A 27,701-nucleotide genomic window follows, 5' to 3' on the forward strand; every position below is an offset into this window, starting at 1 on the left:
CTGCATGGCATCCTTGTCTCTAAACTGGAGAGGCATGGACTTGACAGATGGCACACACGGTGGATAAGGAATTCGCTGAATGGTCACATTCAAAGAGTTGTGGTCAACAGCTCCATGTCCAAGTGAAGATCAGTGAGAAGTGGTGTTCCTCAGGGGTTGATATTGGGACTGGTGCTGTTCAACACCTTTGCTGGCGACAGGGACAGTGGGATTGAGTGCACCCTCAACAAGTTTGCCAACGATATCAAGATGTGTGGTGTGGCTGACACACTGCAGGGCAGGGATGCCATCCAGACAGACCTGGACAGGCTGGAGAGCTGGGACAGTGTTGAACCTCATTTAGTTCAACAAGACCAAGCTCAAGGTGCTGCACCTGGGTCAGGGCAATCCCAAGCACAAATACAGGCTGGGCAGAGACCGGATGGAGAGCAGCCCTGAGGAGAAGGACTTGGGGGTGTTGGTCAGTGAGAAGCTCAACATGACTTGGCGGTGTGCGCCTGCAGCCCAGAAACCAACCATGTCCTGGGCTGTATCAAAAGGAGCGTGACCAGCTTCTGGTGCTTAAAGGGGCCAACAAGAAATCTGAAGAGGGGCTTTTTACAAGGGCCTGTAGTGACAGGACAAGGGGGAATGGCTTTGAGCTGACAGAGGGGAGATTTAGATTAGATATTAGGAAGTTCTTCCCCTTGAGGGTGCTGAGGCACAGGCTGCCCAGAGAAGCTGTGGCTGCCCCATCCCTGGCAGTGTTCAAGGCCAGGTTGGATGGGGCTTGGAGCAACCTGGTCTAGTGGAAGGTGTCCCTGCCCATGGCAGGGGGTTGGAACTGAATGAGCTTTAAGGACCCTTCCAACCCAAACCATTCTATGATTGTCTATTCTAAACCTGCTTACTTATCAAGCTTACTTACTTACTTACGCTGCATGCACTGAGTAGATCTTCACATTTTAAAGCCAGCCAAATTAGACTGTGAAACACACGACCTTACTATATATTGAATGTGCACAGTGGATGAAGTTGGCATTTCAAATCATAAAGCATTCATTTATGCAGTTCCTGACCGTGTGTTGGAATGAATTTTATATTTGTGGCAAATAGTTTCTTTGTCCCAAAGAAACTTTACTTATCTAAAAATACTCCAGCTGTAAGATGAGGTATTGCATAAACTCTGATAAAAGCTATTTCTCTACCACTCCCTCCATCCTTCTACATCTTCATTATGCTTAATACATAGAATGAGCACAATGTAATTGCCTTTTCATAACTTAGAAAAAAGCAAGGCCTATGCATTTGATGACAAGCTGAACCTAAACTTTGTAGATTGGATACTCTGAAGAATGATTTTGCCTAAAACCATTCTTATAAGCTCACGATAGCTCTCTGTGATATGTTATTAAAGGTAAACTGAAAAAAAATCACTTGAGAGAAATTACTGCCCAATAACTTGGTCCTAACTATGTAACTATCATTACACCCAACTTTATTTGCTAGGTGTAACTAGTATTTAACTTACACAACCTTAACACCATCCTATTGTGCAGCATACTCAACCTCCACCAAGCCCGTCCACCTGCTTGCCAGGAGTACACAGTAAGGGTATACATTAATTCTGACTTACACATGTTTCCTGTGGAACTCCAGAATCTTTCCTTCAATTCTTTCCTGGTTTGGAAAATACTGGTTTGTTTTAAGGTGTTCTCGATCCTCTGATTCATCAAAATCTCCTATTTCAGCTATTACAGAAAACAAAACCATGTTAGAATACTAAGAAATAATGGAAAAGGAACAATGACCGAAAATACTTGGTAAGGAATTACAGAGATCCCAAAAGCCAGAATGTGTTTTCCTTTAAGTGCTACAAATCTGTGCATCACACTTTGTATCCAGCTTCATTTTACAAAACATCCACATTTATCCCAAGCAGACTTCCTGGGGATTAAAGCAGCATTTCAACATTGTTTGGAAAATTCAGACTTTGACTTCTTTACAGTCAAAGATGTGAGACTTGTAGAAGACCTGCGAGGTGGTCTAAACACTTCTTTGTTACAGATATCTCATACCAAACCAGCATATTTCAATTTAAGTTTTCTAAATAAGATGTAAAATAGTTATGAACAAGCCTACTTGGCAGGAGGGCATATTGCATGTTGAGTATTGTATAAAATAAATACATGGCAAAAGAGAAAGCAGTGTTATGTGACTGTACATTCCCACAGTGCCTACATCTTGAATTTTGGTCTCCCCTTCACACACCCAACCTTTCAGAAATTATGCTGTGGATTTAGGAAGAGGTTTACAGAAGAAAAAAGCACACATCAGAAGTGCAGAACAGCTTCCATCTGGTAAGACGTGAAATGACCAGAAGTCTTGGGAAAGAAAAGCATGAGGCAGGCAGAATGTATGGCACATGTATATAAAAACTACAAGTTGAATAAATACATTTTAAAAAGCTATTTATATTTCATTATCAGGAAAGTGTAAAGTTACAATATTGAATTAAAATGCAAAAGTTTTAAAAAGACAAAAGGATATACGTTATCCTACAAACCTCACAAAAAATTAAGCTGTGAAGCTCATTAGCATGGAAGGATGCCAGAAACATAAGCAAATTCAAAAGTTAGACAAATACATGGAAGCAAAATTCATCAAGGGCAACTTGAAGAGATGCAGAGTCAATCTTCAACTTACAAAGGCCACATGCAAACATTACAGGATGGACAAAGCAAAGGAAGTATTGCCACACGCTTGCTCTGTTTCGGAGGCCTTCCCCATAACATCTGCTCATCAACTACTGTCATAGAAAGGAGACTGGACTATGTGAACTAATAATCCCATCCAAAGCAGCTGTTCTTTAAGAGAACACAGCAATATCCTGCTTAAAATCAAGCCAACATAGGAAACAAGAGAGAAAATTGAAAGGCACTTCTGTAAAATAGTTTATCTTAAAAAGAATCATATTCTTTCTCACTTCTGATTTTCTAGTATAGTAGAAGCAAACTAAGCAAGGCCAGAGACTGAGATTTGCTCACTAGCTCCACACTGCACTGCTGGAAAATCATGAGCAAAGTTTAACCATGTCGCTCACTGACAGCATACAAACAACTTAGATTTGCTCTCGTAATGAAATCACTGTAACCAATATTATTATAATTGTATTATTATATTACAATGCAGAATTAGATAATTAATAACCATTTAGCAGCACAGCTCCAGTTTGAACCTAGCAAGGAGGCACAAAACCCCATTTCTGCAGCTCAGGTTACAGATTTGTAAACACTATCATTTTGCAGCTGCTCTGGCTGATTTGGTGTCTGAACACATTCATGTTTTTCAACCTGCTCATCTTAAAGGCCACGTTTTAGGTGTTTAGGCATGTACAGACTAAGCAAGCCGCAATATGGGGAGCTCCCAAATTAATTGCTTCCCATTTCCATTTTCACTCACAGCAAGGAGGAAAGCTGCTGACGATCCTACTGTTGAACTTGTCCTGGCACATGTCTAGTTTTACTTCAGCCTAGTCTCTTTACGCTTATCACCCCCAGCCACAGGGAAAGAAAAACAAAGCCAAGGATGCACAGAGGCAGATGGGAACAACTGTCTGGAAGATAAAGCATGCTAGTGACCCAGTTTGCAGAGCCAGGGAAAGCAGACAACATGCAAGGTGTTTGGTTTCGTACAGTCTCCATAAAGCCAAAGTGATCTCATACATAAGCATCAGCTGTTCTTCACCACAGCAAGCCCTGATGAGAATCCCAGTGCTCAAAATCAACAGGTTTACTACACGCAGAGAAGGAATTACCCTTGAGAAAGAAAATGCTTCTAGTTATGAAAGATTCTGTATGCTATTTAACTCAGGTTAGCAATGGCAACATCACCTGATGTCAAACACAGTTGAGATACTCACATTGGAGAAGGTGAGAGACCAGAAGAGCAGCTGTATTGTCGCTGCAGGTCAGTCGTTCCTCTGCCAAGTCTCTCTTGATTTGCAACGCAAACAGGTACCTGAGAGAGAGTTACAAGTACCGGAGTTATACGTACCACCCTGACACATGAAAGAACAATGGAATGACTGAGCAAGGTTTTATAAAACCAGAATCTCCTAATTCTTCCTCTCTCCAAAAACAAGATAACACAGAAGTCTTGCTTGCAAGAATGGCCATATCAAACCAAATAACCCGTGACTAATCCAATGCAATTTATCAGCACAAATGAACACACAGGAACAAGGAAGCAGGAGCACAGTGCTTTTAACAAGTTTGATTTTTGAAGTAACAGCAGCTGTCATTTTTAGCTGGAAAGAAACTTAGCACTTCACCTGATTTTATCTATTGGAAAAAGATGGAAGAACATCGCTAATTCTAATACTCCGTTAGGAAAAATAATAAGCACTTCTGCTAGCACTCAACTAATTTACTCGTATTTTCCAAGACTACAATGTCCGCAGCCTACAAAGACAGTAAGAAATGAAATTTCCTTCTCTTATACTCCTATACTCATTTAACTAAACTATTTCCCAATCAGTTGTTAAAGAGGAATAGATCTCTGTCAAACAGTTTTGTGTAAGTAATAAATTGCCTGCAAAACATACAAGGATAGAAGATGAAAGAAGAACATGGAAGAAGATAGAAACATGGCAGCCTTGAAAGTATGCTGGTAAGGACCAATTTTGTAACCTAAACTAATTTTAATATATTTTTATGAATGTATGAATGAATTCTTCAGTATAGTTACTATAAAGTGTACATAACATTAACAGCATTATGAAACACACAGATGCTCTAAGCACAGACCAGAATTCCACAAAAAAATGCTTCAATAATGGGCAAAAATACAGTTCCTGTTCCCAAAAGCTGTGTTCCTAATTAAATTCTTACAAGAAACACCAATTAACATAAGAAAATTGGGAGCAAATGAAATATTTAGGTATTATTTATCATTAAAAGAGACAATTGTACATATCACAGCAGTTATCATGCTTCTTTGCTCTAAAGTCAGTCTGAATGATAATAAGGAACCTCTGCAGACCCCTAAAAGGAATTCCAATTAAAAGTAGCACAACTGGGAGAAGCACTAAATGAGTTCTTTAAACACTAAAATCCTGAGTAATGTCCTTCTTAGAGGCACAGACTTCAAACCATGTTCCCAGATGCTAGCAAGCAGATTAAGGTCTGCTTAATTTACCAAAGATTAATTGCCCATCAGCAGAAGTTACTCATGATGAGCACCAGCAAAAAAAGGTGAACAGTAAAGCATGTTTGCTAGTTGTAGGATATTTAAAGTATGGACTTCAGAAGTTTAAAGATAACTCATTTATTAAAATAGGTACTGATTATTTTATATATGTCCTGTTTATAAATTTTAGTATTTCCTCTATATCCTGTCTCTTTTGACACCATGGTGTTTGGCAAACCCTATTCTGGCCTGTTTTTTGTTTTGAGCAATATTTTTTCTGGTAATGGTCATCTGCAACATGTGCATGATAAATCTGTGACACTAACTAATGAAAAGTGCTCTTTTGCTCTCACTTCAATGTAAGTTTTGTTTAGCAACAGATACAATATCCCTTTGCCCTTACCTTCCTTTTATTTCAGTAAGTAATGCAAATCAACTTCTGCAAAAAATACTTTACCTAGTATATTCCTCTTGCAACTGACCCGGGTCTGGAGGGAAAAACTTTACAGCTAGACGAAGCATTGTAGTCTTTGGTCCTGTAAGAAAAGGTTGTAATTTCACAAAGAACTCTCCTTCATAAGCACATGCATATTATGTTTTCCAGCAAGCAGAGAAATAAAACACACATGAAGTCTAGCCAGCTTTCAGCCTGCTGGCTAACTATAGCGGGACTATGGGGTATAGATTGTCCACATCAACAGGGATGCTGCAGGTAGTTCCTCTAAAAACTACCCATACTACTTCCAAGGTAAGTCTGGAGTCTCAATGCTGTAAAAATACGCTTGTGTACCACTAAAGCTATAATAATACCTCAAAGCAACAACTTGACTCCACACAAAAGCACTGCAGTGAGAAGTTCCCAGAAGGGGAGGAAGGTGGAGACACATCCCACAGACTCTCTCAGCACCAACCACCACCACCAGAGTGGTTGATGAACTGAACCCACAAGTCTGGCTGGATTCAGCTGGCTCCACATGGCTCCCAGCATGCCCGCTAATACCCATATCCTCCCATTTTTAACACTGCCCTTGTCAACCCTGACTACAGGAAGAAAACTAATTTATCATTTTTATCTGAACAGAATCCTAAATAACTATTTGGAATAGTCGGTAGTGTAACACTTTGCAACAAGAAAACCCCATATGCAACTATGCAGAAGAGCAGTCATAAATTTTAGCACATCCCCATTGTTTTAGACCATTTTAGAGCAATATACCGTCGTATATACCATCAGGAAATACATGGACATCAGCCTATGATCTAAAGCCAAGTTTTCCCAGTGCCATTCTATACCACTTATATGGTATATACTTATATATATAATTTATATATTTATATATAAATATATACCATTTATATGGTATAGAAGAGGATATGGAAACAGTAATCAAGCAACATTGCAGACCATCAGACCTTTTGACTAAGACATAATTCTTTCCAGCCAGGAGCACTGGAAAAACAAAGCAAGCCTACTCTGTGGAGTATATAAAAAGATGCCACTTGAGTTGAACTAGAGTTCATTTGAAATTGGGTGAAAATCAGAGTGGAAGTATTATATACCCATTCTAAGAAAGCCTTCTTCTATAGGTGGTTTAGCTCTTTTGCTGAAAAACAATGTCATTAAGAGTTAAAAATATGACCTTAAAGTTAAAAAACAAATCTAGGTGGAATTGGTGATATTTTTATTTTCTAGCAATCAGTTTTAGGCAGAAGAGTAACTCAGAACTACCTCCCAGTACTAATTTTCCACATTTCTCAATTAAGATTTTGAAAGGAGTAGGAATCCATCACACCTCTCCTGGTCTTGTTCTTCCACAAAGCCCTACACAAACAGAAAACAAGGAAGCAGCCTAACCCTGTTCTAAGGGGAAAAAAGAAAGTTTGATCTAATCTTTCAATATCTGAAGAACTATCATGCTGTATTCTTTAACTATTTTTAGCCTTTAAAGTGCATCTTGCATTACTTTTTAGAGCAGCATAAAGCAAAGATAGCACTGCTATTGCAATATCCTCCTGGCAAAAGAGCAGAAACAAATTTCACAACCAAGGCAAAGAGGACTCTGAAGCTGCAGCCGTGCACAGGGTGGGCAATCCCTACCTCTGCTCTCTTAGCAAAAGTGCTCCAGAGCACACTGAGAGAGTTTTTGAGAATGACATGGGAATACCCACCCCACCGAAATTCCCTGTGTGTCAGCAAGCTCTGAATGCAGTTTTGTTCCAGCCCTTCTGAAAGGTGTATCAGCTCTCAGACAGGATTTCACTACTGCAGAGGCCGTCTCCTCCCATACAATGGGTGTAATAAGCCAGAATATTCCTTTTTCTTTCCACCATAAGACAACACAACTTACAAAAGCTCACAAACATCAAGTGTTATGTTTCCCTTCAATGTAACACCAGCTGATCCAATCTATCTAGATATCACACAGAAAGAAGCCTACCTTCAGTAAGTTTCCATTCCACCCACCACATACTACATATTAAAAACATCAGGTTTGCATGCCCGAACAGGAACCACTATCACCCCTACCAAGTACAATTTTCAAGGAAGCATAACCAGTAAATCAAGTAGTAATTGTGAAAGCAACCCACGTAAAGCAGATGCAAATTAAGGAAAACTTCCTTTTTAAAAAGTACTTACGTCGTACTTGCTTAATAACAGGTTTCATAGGCTCCAGCCAAATCTGAAATTAAAGAGAAAAAATTACAAACTGACATTGCTATTTGAATACAATATGAAAACATCAAAAGGAAATTCAAATCAAGCAGAAATTTATGCGTAGGTATTTCTTCCTCACTGCAGTATGGCAGCAATTCCCTTGCTTTAAAAAAAGTGTACTTATCTATTTGATTTGACATTTATCATGCACCAATAGAAAAACCACCGATCTGTGCTTAAAGCTCATCTGGACAGAAGAAGAGCCAAGTCAGCAAAAGCACACCAGCCCTGCCAAGAAGACAGAAATCGTGCCAAAACACACTGTGCACAGGAGCCAGGCTACAGAATTACAGAAGGTCTGGAGAACATGATGATGTCCAACTTTTTTTTCCTTTCTATCTCTCTTACTGGCTTAAGGATTTTCACTCAGTATTAACTTCCCAAATTTTTTTCTCTTCTGACAAGCACATTCTTAAAGAAAGACAATTGCTGTTCTTGAAAAAGAATCATCCATAAAACTAATACTGAAGTATTCTGGATGTTCAACTTTCCCTCCATCCCTCTAAACCATAAATTGTAACAAGACAATTATGTTTGGTCCTTACTAGTTACTTCTCTCTCTGAGAGAGAGGTGAGGATCTGAAGAACATTATTAGATGCAGAAACACTTTGGATGCTCTGCAGAAGAAATAGAAACTAAACAAGCTTTACTGTATTTCCTTGGCTCAAGAACAGTGTGTATTAATGCTATCAGCATTTTTTATGTTTCAGTAACATTTCCTGCATGTGAGTCCTAAAACTAGAAAAAGTAATAGGAAAAAAAGAAGACAAAGACACAGTTTAGGAACATTTTCTAGTTTAGAAGCCACATTGTCCTCTTTGCATGGTACAGTATAAGCAACTAGGAGGCTTACAGAGTGTCAGTATTTATCTAGATCAATGATTTTAAAAGCTTGCAGGTCTATGTTTGCTGAAGTTTGCATTTATTAGAAAAGTGCTTCATAATGACTCTTTAGGGAAATTAACTGAAGACTCAATTAACTGAAGATACATACAAACACTACCAAAATCGCACATTGTAATGCCAGTTTCTAAGTGCTCCACAGACTACACTTTGAGCTACGTTTCCCCTGTCAGAGGGAAGGAGGATTTTATTCATGTCCCTAAAAGGGGGAACACCAGCAACTACTTAACTGCTTTATACATTTACTTAAGATTTAACAAGCAGGAGAATCTGATTCCTCACCTCTGCTTTGTTAGTTGTTGTTCTGGTGAGCGAAGCAGATTTACAAGAATGAAAGCAATAATCCTACAGGAGACTCCAGCAGGCTTTGAAACTATTGACATGCAACCAACCACATTCACCCCATCTTTGTATTATACCAAGTTCATCAGGGAACTGTACATACCCAATATGACTGGATGTTCTGGAACTCAATCCCAAAGTAGTCTGATTCAATCAAATTCAGATGCTTGTAAACTTCAGCCAATAAAGCCTGACCATAACATTTTGACTGAAAAAGTAAAAAAAAACACAATAAAAACACAATGAGATTAATATGAGTAAGTTTACAGCAAAACAATAATAAAAAATTATAGCATCTTTAGAAACTACAGAAAAATCTCTCAAAGGTTTTTCCCTTTATTCTTCTTTCTGTAACATGCAAACATGCAATACACAGGCATGACCCCATGCAAGCCACTTCCACAGAAGGACTCAATCTGGAAGGGGTCACTGGAGGTCTACATCCAACCTCCTGCTCAAAGCTGGGTCAGCTATGAGACCACACTACATCAGCTGCACACTGTTTGCAGCTCCTTCCATAAACCGGCATCATTTGTTTGTGTAGACAGACAGTGTAGCTCTCCCCCAGTTACAGTGGGCTGAAGCAGGGGCCAAAACCCCCTTGCTTATACCAACATCAGGGACCACATGGCCCCCTGCAACTTTCACACCAGAAAGACTTGAAACCTGGGCAGATGCTCTGAGAGCATCCAAGACAGCCAACAAAGGCTGGCACAGGGCAGTTTGCACCCAAACAGGATTTCACTGCTGACCTAGAAAGCCACAGCCGGCCTCAGAGGAAAGCAAGAGCTGCACAAGCAGCCTCCACAGGACCAGCCTGACCACTGCCAGGGACCATGAGAACTACGCGGAGCTGCTCATCACAGCACATTCAATGCCTTTGTTCATAGCACTAGAACTCGGCTTCTGCAAGAGGAAGTGGCAGTGTGCACTTGCAGCCCAGAAACCAACCATGCCCAAGGCTGCATCAAAAGGAGCGTGACCAGTCAAGGGAGGGGATTCTTCCCATACTCCAGTCTCAAGAGACTTTTCATAACGGCCTGTAGTGCCAGGACAAGGGGGAATGGCTTTAAGATAATAGAGTGGAGACTGAGATTAGATATTAGGAAGAAGTTCTTCCCTGTGAGGGTGGTGAGACACTGGCAGAGAAGCTGTGGCTGCCCACCCCTAGCAGTGTTCAAGGACAGGCTGGATGGGGCTTTTAGCAATCCAATTTCGTGGAAGGTGTCCCTGCCCATGGCAGGGGGCTGGAACTGGATGAGCTTTAAGGTCTGTTCCAATCCAAACCATTCCATGATTCTATGAACATCTTAGAAATACCCTAATTTTTTCCTTATAACAGTGTTCAAGAAAAGCCAAGGTGATAGTATTTATTCTGTTAATAACAGGAAGGCTACAGTTCCCTGCAAAGAAACCAGTGGGAACCTAACACCGCCCTCTCACACCGTGATTTCCCTGCAGTCATTTGCTATGAATCCCTCAAGAAACTATGAAACTAGCCCTGTTCACAGTCAAGTTAAGGGCAAAGTCACAAAGGCTACCAGGGTACAGTGGGAGGTAGCATGGTCACTGATACCCATGTTCTACCTTGGGCCATGGAAGTAACCCTACAACTGTGGCAACTCCTCCCTCCAACAGAACATGCCTCAGGCATTCATGCCACTGAAGTCTTGTTTACTTGAGAAGTCAGAGTGAGGGAAGACTCTATCATTTTCCCATCAAAGCAAGCACACAGCTCTGTAGTTGAGTCTTTAAATGCAGAAGTCTTTAAAAGTATGAGGCAGTATAATAAATTAGTAATAGAATTAGAATAAATTAATAAAATGAAACAATCTAGTAGAGAGAATGGACCACGTCAGGTCAGAACAAAGAGGGTTTTAAAAAATAAAAATGATGAAAGCTGTGGAAATAGTTTCACATTACTGAGATGCATAAAAATTCAGGAGTAATTGCTTCTTACAGGACAGAGATTAACTGTTGATGTTTTTAGAACTGTGCAGTACAGCTAAATACCTCTGTACCACTTAAAAAAGTAAAAACTTTGATGAGGAAAAAGCATGACAGCTGTGGGGTACTGCAAACCTGACATAGCTTTGGTAGTCACACTGATGTGAATGGAGCTGTCTGAATCCAAGGCTATTAACCATGGACGAAAGGACAGAAACAGGACAGAGAATAATAAGAGATTGGCTCTTTCTTCTCATACCTTCATAAGTCATGGTTATCTGTAAGGGCAACCATGGGCGTGAAGCATAGATCAGGCAAATTCACCTGGCATAAACGCCATTCATTCAGAAAGCTTCTTGGTATCATGCTATCATCAGGCCCCTGATGCTGAAAACCCCAAACAAAACTGCAAGTCAGGAGAAACGATACAGCTCTTCATCACTTCAGTGGATACAAAGCTGTCTGGCTGGGAGGTGACACAATGGGATGAGGAGTGCTCTCCTCTTTCTGGGCAAGTTTTGTAATGTCTAAAATGCCTTTTTTTTTTTTTTTTGTAAGAACACAATTGAATTTTTTTAGCCAAAATCTGTGCTTGAAGAAGAGTCTGTTGGTATGGGTTTTACTTCTTCAATGACAGCAATGAAATGAGGAATGATATGGGCAATGGTAAGCTGCATCTTCAGTAGATAACATTCTTGCTGTTCTGTCTACAGGCACGTTCCTCAGGCGTGTTACAAACTCTGTACCACAAGACACACATGCTCCTGGAGAAAGGCACTTTGAAAATTAAATCCTTAACTTTCAAATGAAATACATTTCTTGCTTTGCACTTGTGAATAAATCTTAAAACACTAACCAGGAAAAAAAAAATCCTTAAATACAGTAGCACCTTTCTTTTTTTTTTTTTTTTTTTTAAGGTACTTATACCCATGCATTTATTATTACTGTATGTTCACGGGCACCAGAGATTTGAGAAAGGAATACTTTTTAGCCAGCAATATTTGTGGGGATGCAGCGATACCATGACCCACCTCACATACTTCCACCTGCAGAAGATGGGGCACGCCAGTCTGGCTTTTCATAGATAGAGCTATTAATCCCTAGAAGCGATTGAACAGATGTCTTGTGACCTCAAGTCTCTGGCTTCTCATTTGTGAAATAAGCAGTAATTCTGGTTCCAAACACCTTCTGTTAGCACTAATAAACTTGGATTAATTTGTGAAAGTCGTCTGCTAACAGACAAGTTTTACAGTCAACTGTGTGCTCTGTTGATTAAGGAAACCGTGTCGTGTCCATGGCTAGTTATACACAGGCATTAATATCAGATAATAATAAACGGGTTTCTCCCATGTGCAGCATTTAAACAGAGTTACACGTCTGTGGCTCCATCAAGTTCCATGCCTGATGACAGTCCAGCTACCTTCATTCTCCCAGGAAGGGAGCCTGTATGGCATACATACCCCTGGCACCTCTCTCCTTCCATTAGACATGAAGAAATTAAGATGGTTGGAGCCAGGAGCACTTTGAAACTGATTAAATTACAAAGGTGTCATCCAAATGCTAGGAGTGTAAAATTATTTTGAATGGTCCATCAGCAATGATTTTGGGTTTTACTTACAATAACAAGTTAAAAAAACCCTCATTCTAAGTTGACTATGATTTCATAGTACTTCCTTCAAAATATAAAGCAACAATACCAATGTCCCATTTTAAAAGAACAGTATTGATTTGATTTTATTTTAAGATTAAAATGGGTTGCAAAAGCTTGAGACAGAACACAAGCTGTTATTATTATGTCTCAAGTGCTGTGGGAAAACTCTTCTTAGAGCTGTTTAGTTCCTCAAATTGCTTATTACATTTATAACCACCCTTCCCAAAAAGCTTTAAAAAGTTTTGAAGTGGACAAAATGAAAGTTACAGAGTGGGCAGCTCCACGTCACTGTTTAACCTGCATGAAAGCAGCACAAAGCAAAATCTTTCCATTAAGTACTTAATTACTGTAAGTCTGACGTCAGGGCAAGAAGCTGCATGAATGTGTCTCAGAAAGGTCCTGTTTTCAATACAAATTCCCAACGCGGCATACTTCCCATTCCAAACTTCTCAATTACTCTTTATATTCTGCCAAGACAGCAACAGCTGATATTACTGAATTACTCATTTATTCCAGCTAAAAAAGAAACAGGGGAAAAATTAAATAGGCAGCTACCAAAAGCCTCCTCTAGTAACCCAGCTCAATGGCAATTCCCTACCTGCACACAGGAGGAGTAATGCCTTAAGACCATACCCAGTGCTAAGCCAGCGTCAGGCAGGAATGGAAACTAATAGGAACAAACATTTCAAGCTTATATTTCTGGACTGAAGGAGGTGTCTGTAGTTTTTACTCAGAAAAGTAAACACATTCATTGTTAACAATCTGTAGCACAGAACAGTAAAATAGAAATCATAACAAAATAAGTTAAACAACAGTTATTTTTATCATCCCAGTTATTTCCTATTTGCCCAAATATCACTACCTACACGGAAGATCCTCCATCTGCCATAGCATTTTAGTTTAGGAAAGACAGAAAAAAACCCTAGGAATGCACAGCCTATGATTTTCAGTAGACCATAGTTCAGTATTATCAAAACCAATTCTTTCTCTGTAACTCCCATGTCCACTTATTTTAACTTAAAAACCTAACCCCCCAGTATTTTCATAATGAGTAGTAATCCCATATTCCAAAATGGACAAACTGCTCTTGCTCAGACTTTCGAAAGCCAAAATCCGCTTCTGGCAGCAGTCAGGTTGGAGAGGTGGAAAATGTATGTCAATCCAAACCCAATAGTTTGGGAACAAAAGAACTGTAAAGCAGAGGAATAAAACAGAAAAATTCTGATGCAGACAGAGGAGGCACTTCAGCAAACCCCAGCTGACCTTGGAGTTTGCCTTACAGAATCTGCAGTCCTTGAGAGACTAAATCCTCCAGTAAACAATGTATCTGCATGAGAGTTAGAAGTTTATATTTGACATCAGCACTGACAAGCAGCCAACATTGAGCCCTCCATGAGCAGCCAAAGAGGAACACCAGCAAGGAAAGAAACCGAACTGACTGCCACAAAGACTCCTTCACCATTCACAGGTATGTTTATTTTTCCTTCTTTTGGTGCCCTTTAGTGACCTTCATGAAAAAGTGATTTCTCACCTTTTGACAAATTAAAAAATAAAATAAGATCAGCAGCTAAGCACAGTGTTACACCAGACTTGTTATTTCCTTTCTTAACCAAAAATACACAAACATCTCCGTGAGTTTATAGCTGTTTATCTAGAGCCCCTTTGTAATCTGTTAGATCTCTGTCCAAATGCAGTGTGATACATAAAAAATGCCTCCAAAACTCCCTATTAATAACTATCATTGATGCCACATATAAACAAAATCTGCATTTATGGATACAGGGTGTACGTTTAAACCACATTAGAAAGAAGGAAATAATACAACATGGGCAAGGAAGCCCATTCATTAACTTTCTGTTTTCACGACCTTAGGGCTCCACGTCAAGTTTTTAATCCACAGACTGGAAAAGTAAGAATTGACTTCTTTTTCAGTACTTTATTTGTTCCTTCAATTTTGATTGGAATAAGTAACTTGGATGAAAATGGCTCCTGCCTCCTTACAAAAATGAGTACTGGTAACAACAGATGTATCAAACTCTGGTTTCATGTGCTCAGCCAAATACTGCTTAAATACTATCTCATTTTGCTTATCTGAAACATTTAACTTCCAGCTTCAATTATTTCAACTTTTCTTTTAATCCTTTGTGAAGAAAATGGTATTTTAAATACATGTATTTGTTTTATTCCCTCATATACTGACAGGTCCCAACTACAGATTGTTTTACTGTATACAACACCAAAGAGTTTGCAGTGCATTTAACAACTCAGAGCACTGCATGCACACCCTGTGATGCAGGGGGATTTGACAGTCTCATTCAAGGTGCTCCACACTGCTTCACACCCTTACAGTCTCTAACTGCCACTTACTGAAGACGACAAACCTGACTCCTTCCAGAACTGGGTCAAGAGCTACAGGAGCCAATGCAGCACCCACGTAAGTTTGTGAAATTTCTTCCAGTTTTCTACCCTTGTCATGGGGACAAACCTTTTTCTGCACCTGAGGCAGCACAGCCCAGCTGCCAGCACACCAGAGCTTTCCCATTTGCAGCAGAAGCCTTCCTATGCTGTGCCAGGTCAGACTAAGCTTTGAGTAACCTGGTCTAGTGGACGGTGTCCCTGCCCGTGGCAGGGGGTTGGAACTGGATGAGCTTTAAGGTCCCTTCCAACCTAAACCATTTGGTGATTCTATGAGCCCTGGCTCCTCCCAAGCCCATCACCAGACCTCAGCTCCCACACCCACAGTCTGCACCAGCGTGCCAGCAGCACAGCCACCAGAAAGCGCTGCTGTCGGAGCAACATGGACATCCACATCTGCCCCAAGCTGCAGCCTCATGGCATTTCTTACTTCATGGTGACAAGAGTGAACTTTGGGAATGCACTGCATCTTGAAAATTATTTTGTAACTTCACAAATTCAGATCGCTTGTTCAGCCTGGAGAAGGCTCTGGGGAGACCTTAGAGCAGCTGCCAGTGCCTAAAGGGGCTGACAAGAAATCTGGAGAGGAGCTTTTGACGAGGGCCTGTAGTGACAGGACAAGGGGGAATGGCTCTGGGCTGACAGAGGGGAGATTTACATTAGATACGAGCAAGAAATTCTTCCCTGTGAGGGTGCTGAGGCCCTGGCACAGGGTGCCCAGAGAAGCTGTGACTGCCCCATCCCTGGCAGTGTTCAAGGCCAGGTTGGACGGGGCTTGGAGCAACCTGGTCTAGTGGAAGGTGTCCCTGCCCATGGCAGGGGGTTGGAACTGGATGAGCTTTAAGGCCCCTTCCAACACAAACCAGCCTGGGATTCTGTGATTTTTATCTTGAAAACACACGCTGGGGTTTTTTGTTTGGTTTTTTTTTTTTTTTTTTAATTATTGTGTGTCATAGTATTTCTACATGGCAGTGAAATCCAATTTACTTGCATACGGAAGCTGTAAAGCCAAATATAAATTTCTGACCTATTTTAAATGACATTATTACATTGCATATTGGGGATAATTTTTTGTTTTAAGAAAAATAATTGCAAGACTCCCCCCTCATATTTGCCAGACAAATTGTTCTAGAAATTAAAACCTCTGTCTCATTTGCATATAGTTAGCTTTAAAGCCGGTGATCATTTGAAGGCTCAAGCAGTGTTAAAGCACTTCGATGCCAAATGAACTGACTCTACCTAACAAACATGCTTTTCCAGAGCGGCTAGACTTGCTGGATGCCTGAAAGCAAGAAAACAATATTTTCTTGACAAGGGAAAAGATCCTCAAGACAAGAGTGAATTATGTGAACAAGATCGGGAAATGTATACTTAAGTAGACAGCATGCAGAGACAGAAAACGTTCTCAAGTTTCAAAACTGCTCTTGTGCTGAAATAACTGGAGCACTCGATATAAAACACATTGCGCCCAGGGAAAAACAAAATGGCACCACTGTTAACACGGTGATCAACAAACACGTGTCCCTCAAGTGCTCTATACACAGCACACAGAAAAGCCACACATCGAGCAGAAATTCTTAGTTGCTTTCATTACTTGGAGAGGAAAACGTAAACCCCCAATGCCTCTCATTCATACACTGCTCTAGACTACCTGGAGAACAGGTAAGTCACCCAAACTAAACCCCTGTACCACATCACTGGGAAGCATTGCACAGGATGCTACCGCTTGACAATTTGGCACCAGAGTTGATGCTTCCTAATAATTAAACATTCAGACTACAGTGGAAACAGTATCATGGAAAGCAGCTGCTTTGGAGAGGCTGATCCCATGCTGCAGCCAGGATCACAGCAGTGACAATGCCAGAAAACTGCACTAGCTGTGATATTGGGGCTTTTTTTACAACATGTACTATCTTTGGGCAACCTGATCTAGTTCAAGATGTCCCTGCTCATGGCAGGGGGTTGGAATAGATGACCTTTGAAGGTCCATTCCAACCCCAACTATTCTATGATGCTATGATTCAGATAATCTGCAAAAGGCCAGAGCATTGCAACACTCAGAGTCTTCCTCAAACATCGCTTGCATGCTTGAAAGGGCTCAGCATCGTCAGCATGCTATGCTATGTTAAAGACCTGCACTATTTCAAGCCTATAAACAACTTGGTGGCTGAAATAACCATGGACAGATACAAGTGCCTAGTTACAAAAATTACCTGCTGTCAAAATGTGCAGTATGCCATTGTTAGCCATTCCCAAAACCAAGCCTTTTTCCACTTCAAGAGTTTAAGGCTTGTAACATAACATCTAAGCACCTCCTTTGTTCATGCAAGCTGTAAATCAGTATAATAAAGCTAAGAAACTAGAAGTTAGAAGACTATGAATCCACTTCCCCCTCCACACCCTGAACTTTGCTACACACTTGTGCAAACCACTAAATCCATTCCCTCTAACATGCCTGGCCACTTCATATATTTAGACAGTAAGTAGAAACTTGCACTGCATCATTTCATATTCTTCTATATATCTGTAAATAAAACCACTGAGCTTTAAGTAATTTTAAACACAGGCAATACTGTGCTTCCCTTTGTCCATAAAAAAAATTACTAAAACTGCAAGTCTTTCTCCACTAATTATCTTGTGCCTCAAAACCCTCATCCGTGCCCACATCAACCAGATTTGATCTGAGCTTTCCCTGTGAGGTGTTCTGGTACTCCGCAATGGCACAGCACTTTGAAGAAGCCTTCCTGAAGGAAATAGTTTAAAAAATATCAAGGAAATAAGATGGTCATGAAAAATTCTTTGCAGAAGTTAGGTGTTTGTGCAAAATCAAAACTGTACCCACTAACATCACTCCCCACTGTACTTTGATCAGAAGTTCAATATCATGGCAATGGGTTAATAAATATCTACAGGCCAAGATAAGGTCGAAGCTTTATTAACTTCCCCCTTGCCAGAAGTTTCTCCTACGTCTCTGGCTTCGAGCTAGCTAGCCGAGAAGCAGGCCAAGAGGCGCAGTGATGCTCATCCCTGCATGATTTCACTTCACACAGCTCTAACCCAGAGTCTCTACAAAGCCTACTTTCCTCTTTTTTAAACTAATACAGGCATTTTACCACTGCCCTTTTGTGCTCGGGCTCCACCCCATGCTGTGGCCAAGCCTTCTGCCAAGGGCGGCCAGAGGAAGAAACAGCAGCTTGGGTAGCAGGTATGTCAAACACATCAGTCCAGATATCAGCACTGGGAAAGTGGAGTGGCAACTGAGCTCGCATGGGTTCTACCACTGGGGAAACATCATCTCTGAAGGCTGGCCTGTGCAGTTAAAAGGCATTAACAGTTAAAATACTTCACTCCCCTTCCTCTGCCTGAGGCTGCGAAGAAACAACTTCTCAAGTGATGTTTTCAAGCTTGCTTTCACCATCATGAGAGCACTCCAAAAGACAGAAGCATGTGTGCAGAACCCAAAGACGGTGCTACAATTATATTCAAAAGGCATCACAAGTTCTACTACACCTGAAAAGAGAAAACTAAGAAGCAATATACACCAATGTAGACAGCCTGATTTTTTGTTTCCCCTCGACATTTTGTACCTCTGGGTTTTGACCATGCAGCTCAGGTCAGCAACACAAGGCAGCAGCACACGCAGAAGCTGTTCAAAGACTTCCAGGAGTTTCTGTGACCTCACAATATAGACCACTTGGCTTTTCTTTTAAAACTCTTAACTTTATTAATGAATTACAGATAAATGGATCTTCCCCCCTCTATATCCAACATCATAGTCTTGAAAAGTACATCTTTTCCACTACATATCATCACCACATCACAGGGGTTTTTAAATATTCAATATATATGGTCTGCCTCTTACACAAGTAGGCAACACTGCCCTTGCATTTTGTTGCACGGAGAAAGAGATGACACACAGGTATGCTTTTGTAACCCTATCTATTTAAATGCACATTCACAAGGCCGTGCTTCTCAAGTCCTTTTTTTTTTTTTAGTAGACACTAACCTAAAATTTCTCTGAACTGCCCCTTAGCACACTGCATTTCTGTGGCTGTCTTTAGCTGCCTGTGGGTTTCTTGGGTTTGGGTTGGGTTTTTTTCCCTTTCAGGCTCTATATATTCTACAGAATTATCCATCTGCTGACCCAGTTTTGAATGTCACCCATGCCCAGAGGAGGCTTCCAGAGAACTTCCTTTTATTTTTCCCTTTAGCTCCTGAATACAGCATTTCTTACAGTTGTTTTGCTAGAATCACAGAATAGTTTGGGTTGGAAGGCACCTTCAAAGATCATCTAGTCCAATGCCTCTGCAATGAGCAGGGACATCTACAACTCTATCAAGGTACTCAGAACCACATCCAGCCTGGCCTTGAATGTCTCCAGGGATGAATGGCTGATTTTCACTGTCCTTCGATTATGAAAAGAGAAATGAACACATGCACTCTGCAGAAGTGTTTAAGAAATTAGCACTATTTCCTTTCTTTATTAGTGACAATGACACATTACTGGAATTAGTAAGGAAAGTGACATATTTTTTCTTTATAAGTTTGTGTATCAATTACTTCAGAAGCAACCTAAAGGAACTAAGTACAAGAATTGTACTACTGCATGTATGCCAACAGCATTATGTTATCCATTGGTTTACTTCATCACATCTCATCCAGACAGAATGATTACAGGCAGAAAGTTCTCAGTATGCATATAATAAATTAAAGAGAGCTTAAAAAGAGTTCAGCTCTACACCAGCTCAGCGCTAACTAAGCTAACTAAATGTGGCACTCATACTGTTCCTCAGGAGACTGTACAAGAGCAGCTTTTCATCTATGAACGTCATGTCGTGAAGCAGACTCGCTATAGCATAGCACAGCACAGCCATACAGTTACGAACTTAGTCCATCATTCATATTTCAAGGACTGTGATAACACTTGACCACCATTTTACTAAATGGTTCCTGTGCTTTCAGTTACAATATGCGTACATAATAGACTTTTCATACAGGAATATTCAGTGTTTCTCCTTTGCTGCAGTGTAACTCAATTTTCACATAATGGGACATCTCATGCAAAGAGAACTGCGAAGTACTAAAATTGTTTTTATATTGCAATTTAAGTTCACATCTTCCCTTAAAACAACAACAACAAAACCCAACCCAAACATCTGGCTGCAGTTTCACCTTTCCCCACCCAATACCACATTCCTACATAGCATCAAAAAAGTCAAGCCCCCAAACACAAAATAACAGGTCTTAAAAAATATATAGTACAATCAAGCAGTATACAAATTGCAAAGCTTCAGTTACTTTTTTTTAAAGCCTGTAATAACTTCAAATTTTCAATAGTGAATTACTTACTTTCTCTTCTGAGGTCAGACAAAAATAAGTCTTAAGGCAGCTTATTTGCCATATTTAGGAGAGTCAAACCGGAGCAATGACAAACATCTGGCTATGATTCTTTCTGGAATTTTGACTATTTCTTCCTGGCCAGGGAAGAAAACACACTGAGCTGACTAACATGGCATCTCGATTCCTTCAGCATAGTGCTTAATAGGATTCAGAAGCAGCCTGTCCCCCTGCTTCCCACATATTTAAGCTGTTAATACTTTTAGAGCACAGAGGGGGAAAAAATGCCTTTATGAAAGGAAGGGCTAAACAGGCAAAGGGAGAGGCAGGAGGGCAGCTCGTGCCAGGCTCTGCCAGACAGCCAGCAGCAGGCTGACCCATCCTGCTGGGAGGTGTAGTGTTGTAACACTGGTGACACGCTCAAGGCTTGCCATGGCCCACCATGAGCATGGCCTCTGTGAAACAGCATTTCAGAGTAAATGTTTTTCGGTGCCCATGACACGCTCTCCATTTTTAGCAGATGCATCTTTCCTACTTAAAACTGCTCAGTAACAGCATTTTAAGCTGCAGAATTTCTGCTTCAGCCCCAGAAGAGTTCTTAGGGATACTACCATTGCTTTAAGAAGCTACTGATAAGCAGCATTGTCCAATATGCCTTGAGCTGTAAACACTCTCTCCAAACCACAGGAAGTCACAAGGCACGTACAAGCTGTTAGATTGCTTCCTCTTCTGTCCCAAAAACCTCCCACGCTCCCAGCCCAGCAGCTCTTCTCAGGGCCCCCCACTGCAGTGAGTCGTGGGCACAGGCTCCAGTGGCTGGTCAGAAAAACAGGCATTTGAAGAGCATTGTCACGACGCTTCTTCAACTACGGATGCCTGCAAACTGCACAAACACCAGAATAACTAAACACAGCTATTCTATTCTAAACCTATGGAGAGAAAGTAGTTTTGTACTTTAAATAATGCAGTTGTAAATTTAAATAAAGCAAGGAAGAGTCGCATAGGTGGTCAGCAAAGACAGTGCTGCTATCACAGCAATCATCGATTAGTTGTTTTCAAGTTAATATACAGTAAGTCACCTAAACTTCGTAGTAATATAACAGTGAGTTTCACAGGTTGGATCAGTAAACTTCAAAATACATACGAGCAGTGAAAGGAGAATACCTAACAAAAAAATATATGGGAGGGGAATGTAATCTTATTTGATGAGCCTGTTCCCATGAAGGGCAGTGGAGCCGAGTGTTTCTCTCCCAGGCAGTCCGCTGGTGTCAAGAGAGATACACACTGCACAGCACTGCAGGGATATGGAACATGCTCTGTCTTTCATGTATGTGGTGAGAAAACGAGAAAAGATACAGCCACCTTCAAGAAACAGTCATGCAAAAGGAAACAACAGGCCTGGCAGAAATACAGAATATAGGAAAAATCACAACAAAACCAAAAGCATTTTCCTAAGGCCAAGCTTCACGCTCTGAGGCACCAGAAGGCTTGCACTAGCCTAAGCCACAGAGAAAGCCTTCAACAATACTTAACTTCACAGCATGGTGAGGCGGCCCGACAAAACCAAATTCCCAGCACAAGAAACAGACATTAGTTGAAATCTAAGGCAAATTCAAACCAACATAAAGCTAACTTGTATTATTAACATGTGTACAACAGCAAGACTCATGTTTTATTGAGAAGCAAGTTACTTTGTTATATATACAAAAAAGAACAAACATACTTGTGTGCTCAAAGCAATCTGGCAAGGAATAGCATGTAAGGAAAAAGAATCTAGTTTAAGTTTTCCCACTGAGTACAGCAGGCAGGCAGACCCTCTTGGTCTTACTGAGTGCAAAGAACTGTGCTATGCTTTTATGATGGCTATTACAGTTCTGCAGAATTCAATCTCCAGTAGGTGAAAAGAGAGCTGAATTCAACTATATTATGATTCGTAAGTATTTATCACTCCCAAATTTTATTTTATGTTCAAGAAGAAGGAGAAGAGGAAGCACATGCAATTGAAAAGGTGCTGAGGTCTCCCCAGAGTTTGGTAACCTTGAAGCATAATAATCTAAACTTCTTTTTCTGGGGCACTTCCTCAAAGCACAGAGCATAATTCATGAAAGAAAGTAAGCACACATTTCCTACACAAGGAGCAACACAAAGACCAAATATGAAACATCACATTACGGCAGCAATTCCATTAAATGTCCTGTAAGTTAGTGCAAAGAGAAAACTGGGTCAGAGAGGCAGATGCGGCAGTCTGCCTGCCTACAGGCCCCCAAAAAGTATTGCATCTGAGAAAGCAGCAAGCCTGACCCCCTCCTTGTTGACTAAACCTGCTACTTCACTTACCAGGATTTTAACACAGCACCAGGCTCTCACCTACCATCAGTGCCACTGTTATTCAGCTATGCTGTGTAAAAAGACCCCTTGTTTCCTCTAACCCAGGGGCGCATGCAGTACTCCATACCTTTGACAGACCATATGTCGATGTAATACACTCCTCTTCCAACCCTACCACAAATCAGTGCAAAAACTTTCAGCAGGTATAATTCACAGCTTCCTGTACCGTAAATTCTTATAGCCTAAGTTGTCCTTTGTTACAGTACATTTTGTTTTCTGTAGCCAGCACCTGACAAGTATAATTTCATCAAGTGGTCATTTTGGTGAATGAAACCCAGTCCAGCCCCTTCTACTTAAGACTCTGTCATATTTCTATGCTGATCAAAGGCCTCTGAGTCTAATCTCTTAAGAAAATCAGGAAAGCTGGCAGAATTCCTATGGTAAACCCCTGATTACTTTGAAGTGTGCCACTGTCTGAATTAAACTGAATTTTCCGATCACACATCTCATAGTCTGCAAAACCACCCAATTGGACAGACTCCACCTGGAGTCAGGAAGACGGGTATCCCACGATATGGCACATGCAAGGTTTCAACTGACTACACAAGCTGGCTGTAAAAAGGGAAAAAGGAAAAAAAAACCAACTCATGAAAATAATTACTATTCCAGCCTAGCTCTGGATGAACGTTTCATTCTCTTTTCCGTTTTGGGACAGAAAGGAGAAAACACACATACCCGCTTTTCAGTTTTTTATAGTCTAGAAAACATTTGAGCACTTCTCCATTCCCGAACATTCAAAACAGATTCCCTGGAGAAGAGCGGTGCCCTAGCACACTTGACAGAATAGCTGCTCCTTACTGATTAACAAAATACATAGCTAGAAAAAACCCTTTACAATACAGATGGTGAAAGCAGAGGCAGTGGATTTGAGATCAAAGGCAATGACATGTAGCTAGATTGAACTTTTAACACACAGTTCCAGATGCAATAACATCATGAAGTAAAGACTGGCCTTTCTTATTTTGTTCTAGTCCCATCCACTATGCCACTTTATCAGCCTTTCTTCTTGCTCTTTGGCAAGTTAAAAAACTCAAGCTATGGGGAAGAGCTACCAAATGAGAGTATCCACCAACACCTGCCAGGAGATAAGCAAGTGTTTTAAGTGCATCTTGGAGAAAGGAGGCGATAACAAGAAAAAGCTGCATGGACTAAATCCTTATTGTGGCTACTATTTATCAAGTAGGGTTAAAATTGCTGATGTGGCTCATGTTAGCTTCACAAGCAAGGCAGTGAACAGGGCTCCTGCATCAGCTTCCTTACTGCATTGCACAGAGAAGGTCCCTCTCCAGAAGCTGACCACTTTGCCACATCTTCTCCATGGACACACCCCTTTGCTCAGTAAAAAGTTATTTGCCATAGTTCTTTAAGACAGATGGAAAACAACTTGAACTCGGGGGGAAGGGAATGCCTTTTTGCCATAAGCTACGTCTCCATCAGAAAGCAGTGCCAACAACATCTATGGCAAAGGCCTCAGTGTCCCACTACACTGAAAAATCATTGCTGAGCTGAATCAATAACCAGAAACCCCATGATGCAGGTATTGAAGGGGACACCACCTCTTGTTTCCACACCCAGGGAAAAAAATTGCAAAAGCAAAGAGGAGTGGGCAAGCAGCACTGCAACCACAGCTTCAAACCCTCTGGGACAGATGCTTAATCATTGATTTCTCTCCTTGCTGTTTTAAGAACGTATCTCTGCCAGCCCACACCCCTATTCAGCAATGCGGCCAACTTTTCCTAATTCTTGCCCTTAATCCTCATGTGAAAAAATCAATTTTCCGTCACAAGCAGCAGTCAGCAGTTACTGCTATCCCACCAGTCCACCGGACAAACTGGGCAGCAGAGGGTTACAACTTAATACCTCATCCCTGTCTGCCATCCTTTGCTACTTCAAGTGGACAAAAATGAAAAGTAATCTAGGCAGTGTGTAGCATGACTAATGCTGCAGTTTCTGACCACAGACCTCTTCATTCTCGATGCTCTACAGATGAACAAAGGATGACCCTTCTAACCACACGGTTTACATCAGGCAAAAGTTTTAAGTTGTTCAGTTCCCCATAAAGTAGTACAATATTAACTATGGCCTCAGAACACTAGTTGCCCAAATTCGGGTGTTTCTGTGGATGTTGTAACAAGAGAGAGATTTCCAGGTAAAAAGAGAAAACTAACACAGTTCCTAATTATGGGAATCCTCTTGTCATGATGGGAGAAACCAACAAAGGTACAGCATTGTGGCCCCATTAGGGAATGGAGCCAAGTACACGCAAGAGAATACAGGTAGAGTGCTGAAGGACCTTCAAAGCAGAGATAAGCAACCTATGTACAAAGCTACAAAGACTGGGAGTCAATGAAGCAATGCAAGAAATTGCCAGGCAGTAGAAGGAACTGCTGGGAACAACCTGGAGGGTAGACTCATACTGCAACAAGCAAAACAGGTACATATGCAGCAAGATGGTGCAATGTCCTGCACCTGGGTCAGGGCAATCCCAAGCACAAATATAGGCTGGGCAGAAACTGGATTGAGAGCAGCCCTGAGGAGAAGGACTTGGGGGAGACCCCCCTGCAGTCCTGCATCCAGCTCTGGGGCCCTAACACAAGAGGGATGTGGAGCTGCTCGAGTAAGTCCAGAGGAGGCCATGAAGATGCTCCGAGGGCTGGAGCAGCTCTGCTATGGAGACAGGCTGGGAGAGCTAGGCTTGTTCAGCCTGGAGAAGAGAAGGCTCCAGGGAGACCTTAGAGCAGCTTCCAGTGCCTAAAGGGGCTGACAAGAAATTTGGAGAGGGACTTTTTACAAGTGCCTGTAGTGACAGGACAAGGGGGAATGGCTTTGAGCTGACAGAGGGGAGATTTAGGTTAGATATTATGAACTAATTCCTCACTATGAGGGTGCTGAGGCCCTGGCACAGGCTGCCCAGAGAAGCTGTGGCTGCCCCATCCCTGGCAGTGTTCAAGGCCAGGTTGGACAGGGCTTGGAGCAACCTGGTCTAATGGAAGGTGTCCCTGCCCATGGCAGGGGGTTGGAACTGGGTGAGTTTTAAGGTCCCTTCCAACCCAAGCCATTCTGTGATGCTATGATGATGAGACTGGAGAGGATTTAAGCCAACAAGGTGATCACAGCAACAAAGGCATGAAACGAGGTGTTCCTGGATGGTATGAGTTTTAGCTGTTTAGTTAAACAGTAACACCCTAGAGACTTTACAGAGTGAATGAGATGAAGGATTTGGAGGTGAATAGAAACTACATTATTGGTCAGAGAGGTGAGACTGGAGTATAATTCACAGTGGTAAGAAAAAAATAGCGTGAGGAATTTATGTTTTTTACAAGTGGAGACTGACGTTGACATGTAAGTATCAAACCTAAGTTTCACCAGACAAAGGCTGATTTTATTCAGAGCTGAGAGAGAGTCAAGAGTTAAAACATGCAGCTGAGCCACAGCTGAATCTACATTTGGCGGCAAGACTAACAACAAAGTGCTGTAGGATAAGACAAGGGGTTAAGGATGGAGCTTAACTGGACCTGCAATGGAAGCCAGAGAGCAATGGAAGATAGATGGAAGCATACACCGTCAAGGCTGTTCCAGCAGGCAAAGGAGAATCAGGTCATGACAGTCTCAGAATACATGGTATTGTGAAAGTAGTGAACTTACCAAGCACAGAGAGGAACCAAAGGGAACCAAGGAGGTGCTCAGAGGTTAGAAGTTAGCAGAGAAGATAGCACAGAGCTCCAAGATGGGACCGCAGGGCCACCCGAGTATCAGCAATTATCATCAGCGTGAAAAAGGATTCTGAGGTTAAAATTTGAGTGTAGTCAAAGGATTCCCTTCAGACGTAGATCAAAGCCAGTAAAGCAGGCTTTGACTGTCAGAAAGAGCCAGGTGAGAGTTAAAGATGAAGACGGTAAGGAAAGTGGAAAATTTGCATGAAAAGAGCAAAGTTGCTATAAATGTGGCAAGGAAGAGAAGGAAAGCATCTATGGTAATATACAGGAGATTTCCAGTCACTGAGTTCATGTAAAAAAGCAGGAAGTAGGAGTTATAAATTCTTTCTTGATTTTAACAGCTTCCAGTGGACTTGCACCAGTTTTAAAAGTTACAGGGCTGGAGGGGTGGGTTGCTTGAGTTTTTTCTTCTAAACTCAGAACACAAAAGCACCGAAATCTACACCAACTTTGGGGAAAAACATCCCTAATCCATACTTCAAAAGACCCTGTCAGCAGAAGTTCTTTAAATATTCTAACATAATTAAAGCAAAACAACAACAAAACACACACAAAAACCAGCTTATTGTGTGCTATGCAGTAAATGAGGGATGGAAGAGTCTGCTGCAGCCTCTGTGTCCTCAGGTGGGAGGATACAGGCACAGCCTCACACTTAACCAGAAACTAATCGGATTTCATGTTTGAGAGTTGAACAGCTGGACAGCAATCTGCAGAAGACATCCCCAAAAGCCACTCATTCTTCAGAGCTCCACAGACATCTTTTTCAATCTATTTGACTTCATAGAAAAACCTGTTTAAGTCTATGCCACAAACAAAGGACATGAGTGCCATTTATAAAGTCAATTTGATACTAATGTAGAGCACCCAATAACTGATTATCTTTACTAGAACAGGCTGTTTTCTAACAACACATCTTTACTCAAGCTACAATTAAAGCTGAGAATAAAACAAGAATTTGTAGAACAAAAATTTTCCATTGTTTAAAACCAGAACCACCCAACTTGAGCACGGTTTGTATTTCTTAAGACAGATTTCCCCAGCTGCTACACAAGCATACTTTTAAATACAAATCTTCAGAAACATCCCTCTGCCTCCCTCCCAAAGTGTGGCAACAAG

General features: G+C 41.2%; 1 protein-coding gene across 8 annotated transcripts in view; it reads right to left on the reverse strand.

Moving 5' to 3' along the window:
• The window catches only part of FARP2 (FERM, ARH/RhoGEF and pleckstrin domain protein 2), a 74,140-nt gene that overhangs the window by 41,185 nt on the left and 5,254 nt on the right, over nucleotides 1-27,701 (reverse strand). For all 8 annotated transcript variants that reach the window (XR_010611441.1, XM_065673810.1, XM_065673811.1 and 5 more), the window contains exons 3-7: nucleotides 9,235-9,339; nucleotides 7,808-7,850; nucleotides 5,627-5,705; nucleotides 3,902-3,999; nucleotides 1,616-1,730 (exon numbers count right to left, since the gene is read on the reverse strand). Coding sequence is in view for 7 of the 8 variants with exons in the window: in XM_065673810.1 (XP_065529882.1) it covers nucleotides 1,616-1,730; nucleotides 3,902-3,999; nucleotides 5,627-5,705; nucleotides 7,808-7,850; nucleotides 9,235-9,339 (440 nt within the window). In the remaining variant the exon portion in view is untranslated. The remainder of the gene's footprint in view (nucleotides 1-1,615; nucleotides 1,731-3,901; nucleotides 4,000-5,626; nucleotides 5,706-7,807; nucleotides 7,851-9,234; nucleotides 9,340-27,701) is intronic.

This window comes from Lathamus discolor, chromosome 3 (genome assembly GCF_037157495.1).
Source record: "Lathamus discolor isolate bLatDis1 chromosome 3, bLatDis1.hap1, whole genome shotgun sequence".
In the NCBI taxonomy this organism is placed as follows: domain Eukaryota; kingdom Metazoa; phylum Chordata; class Aves; order Psittaciformes; family Psittacidae; genus Lathamus; species Lathamus discolor.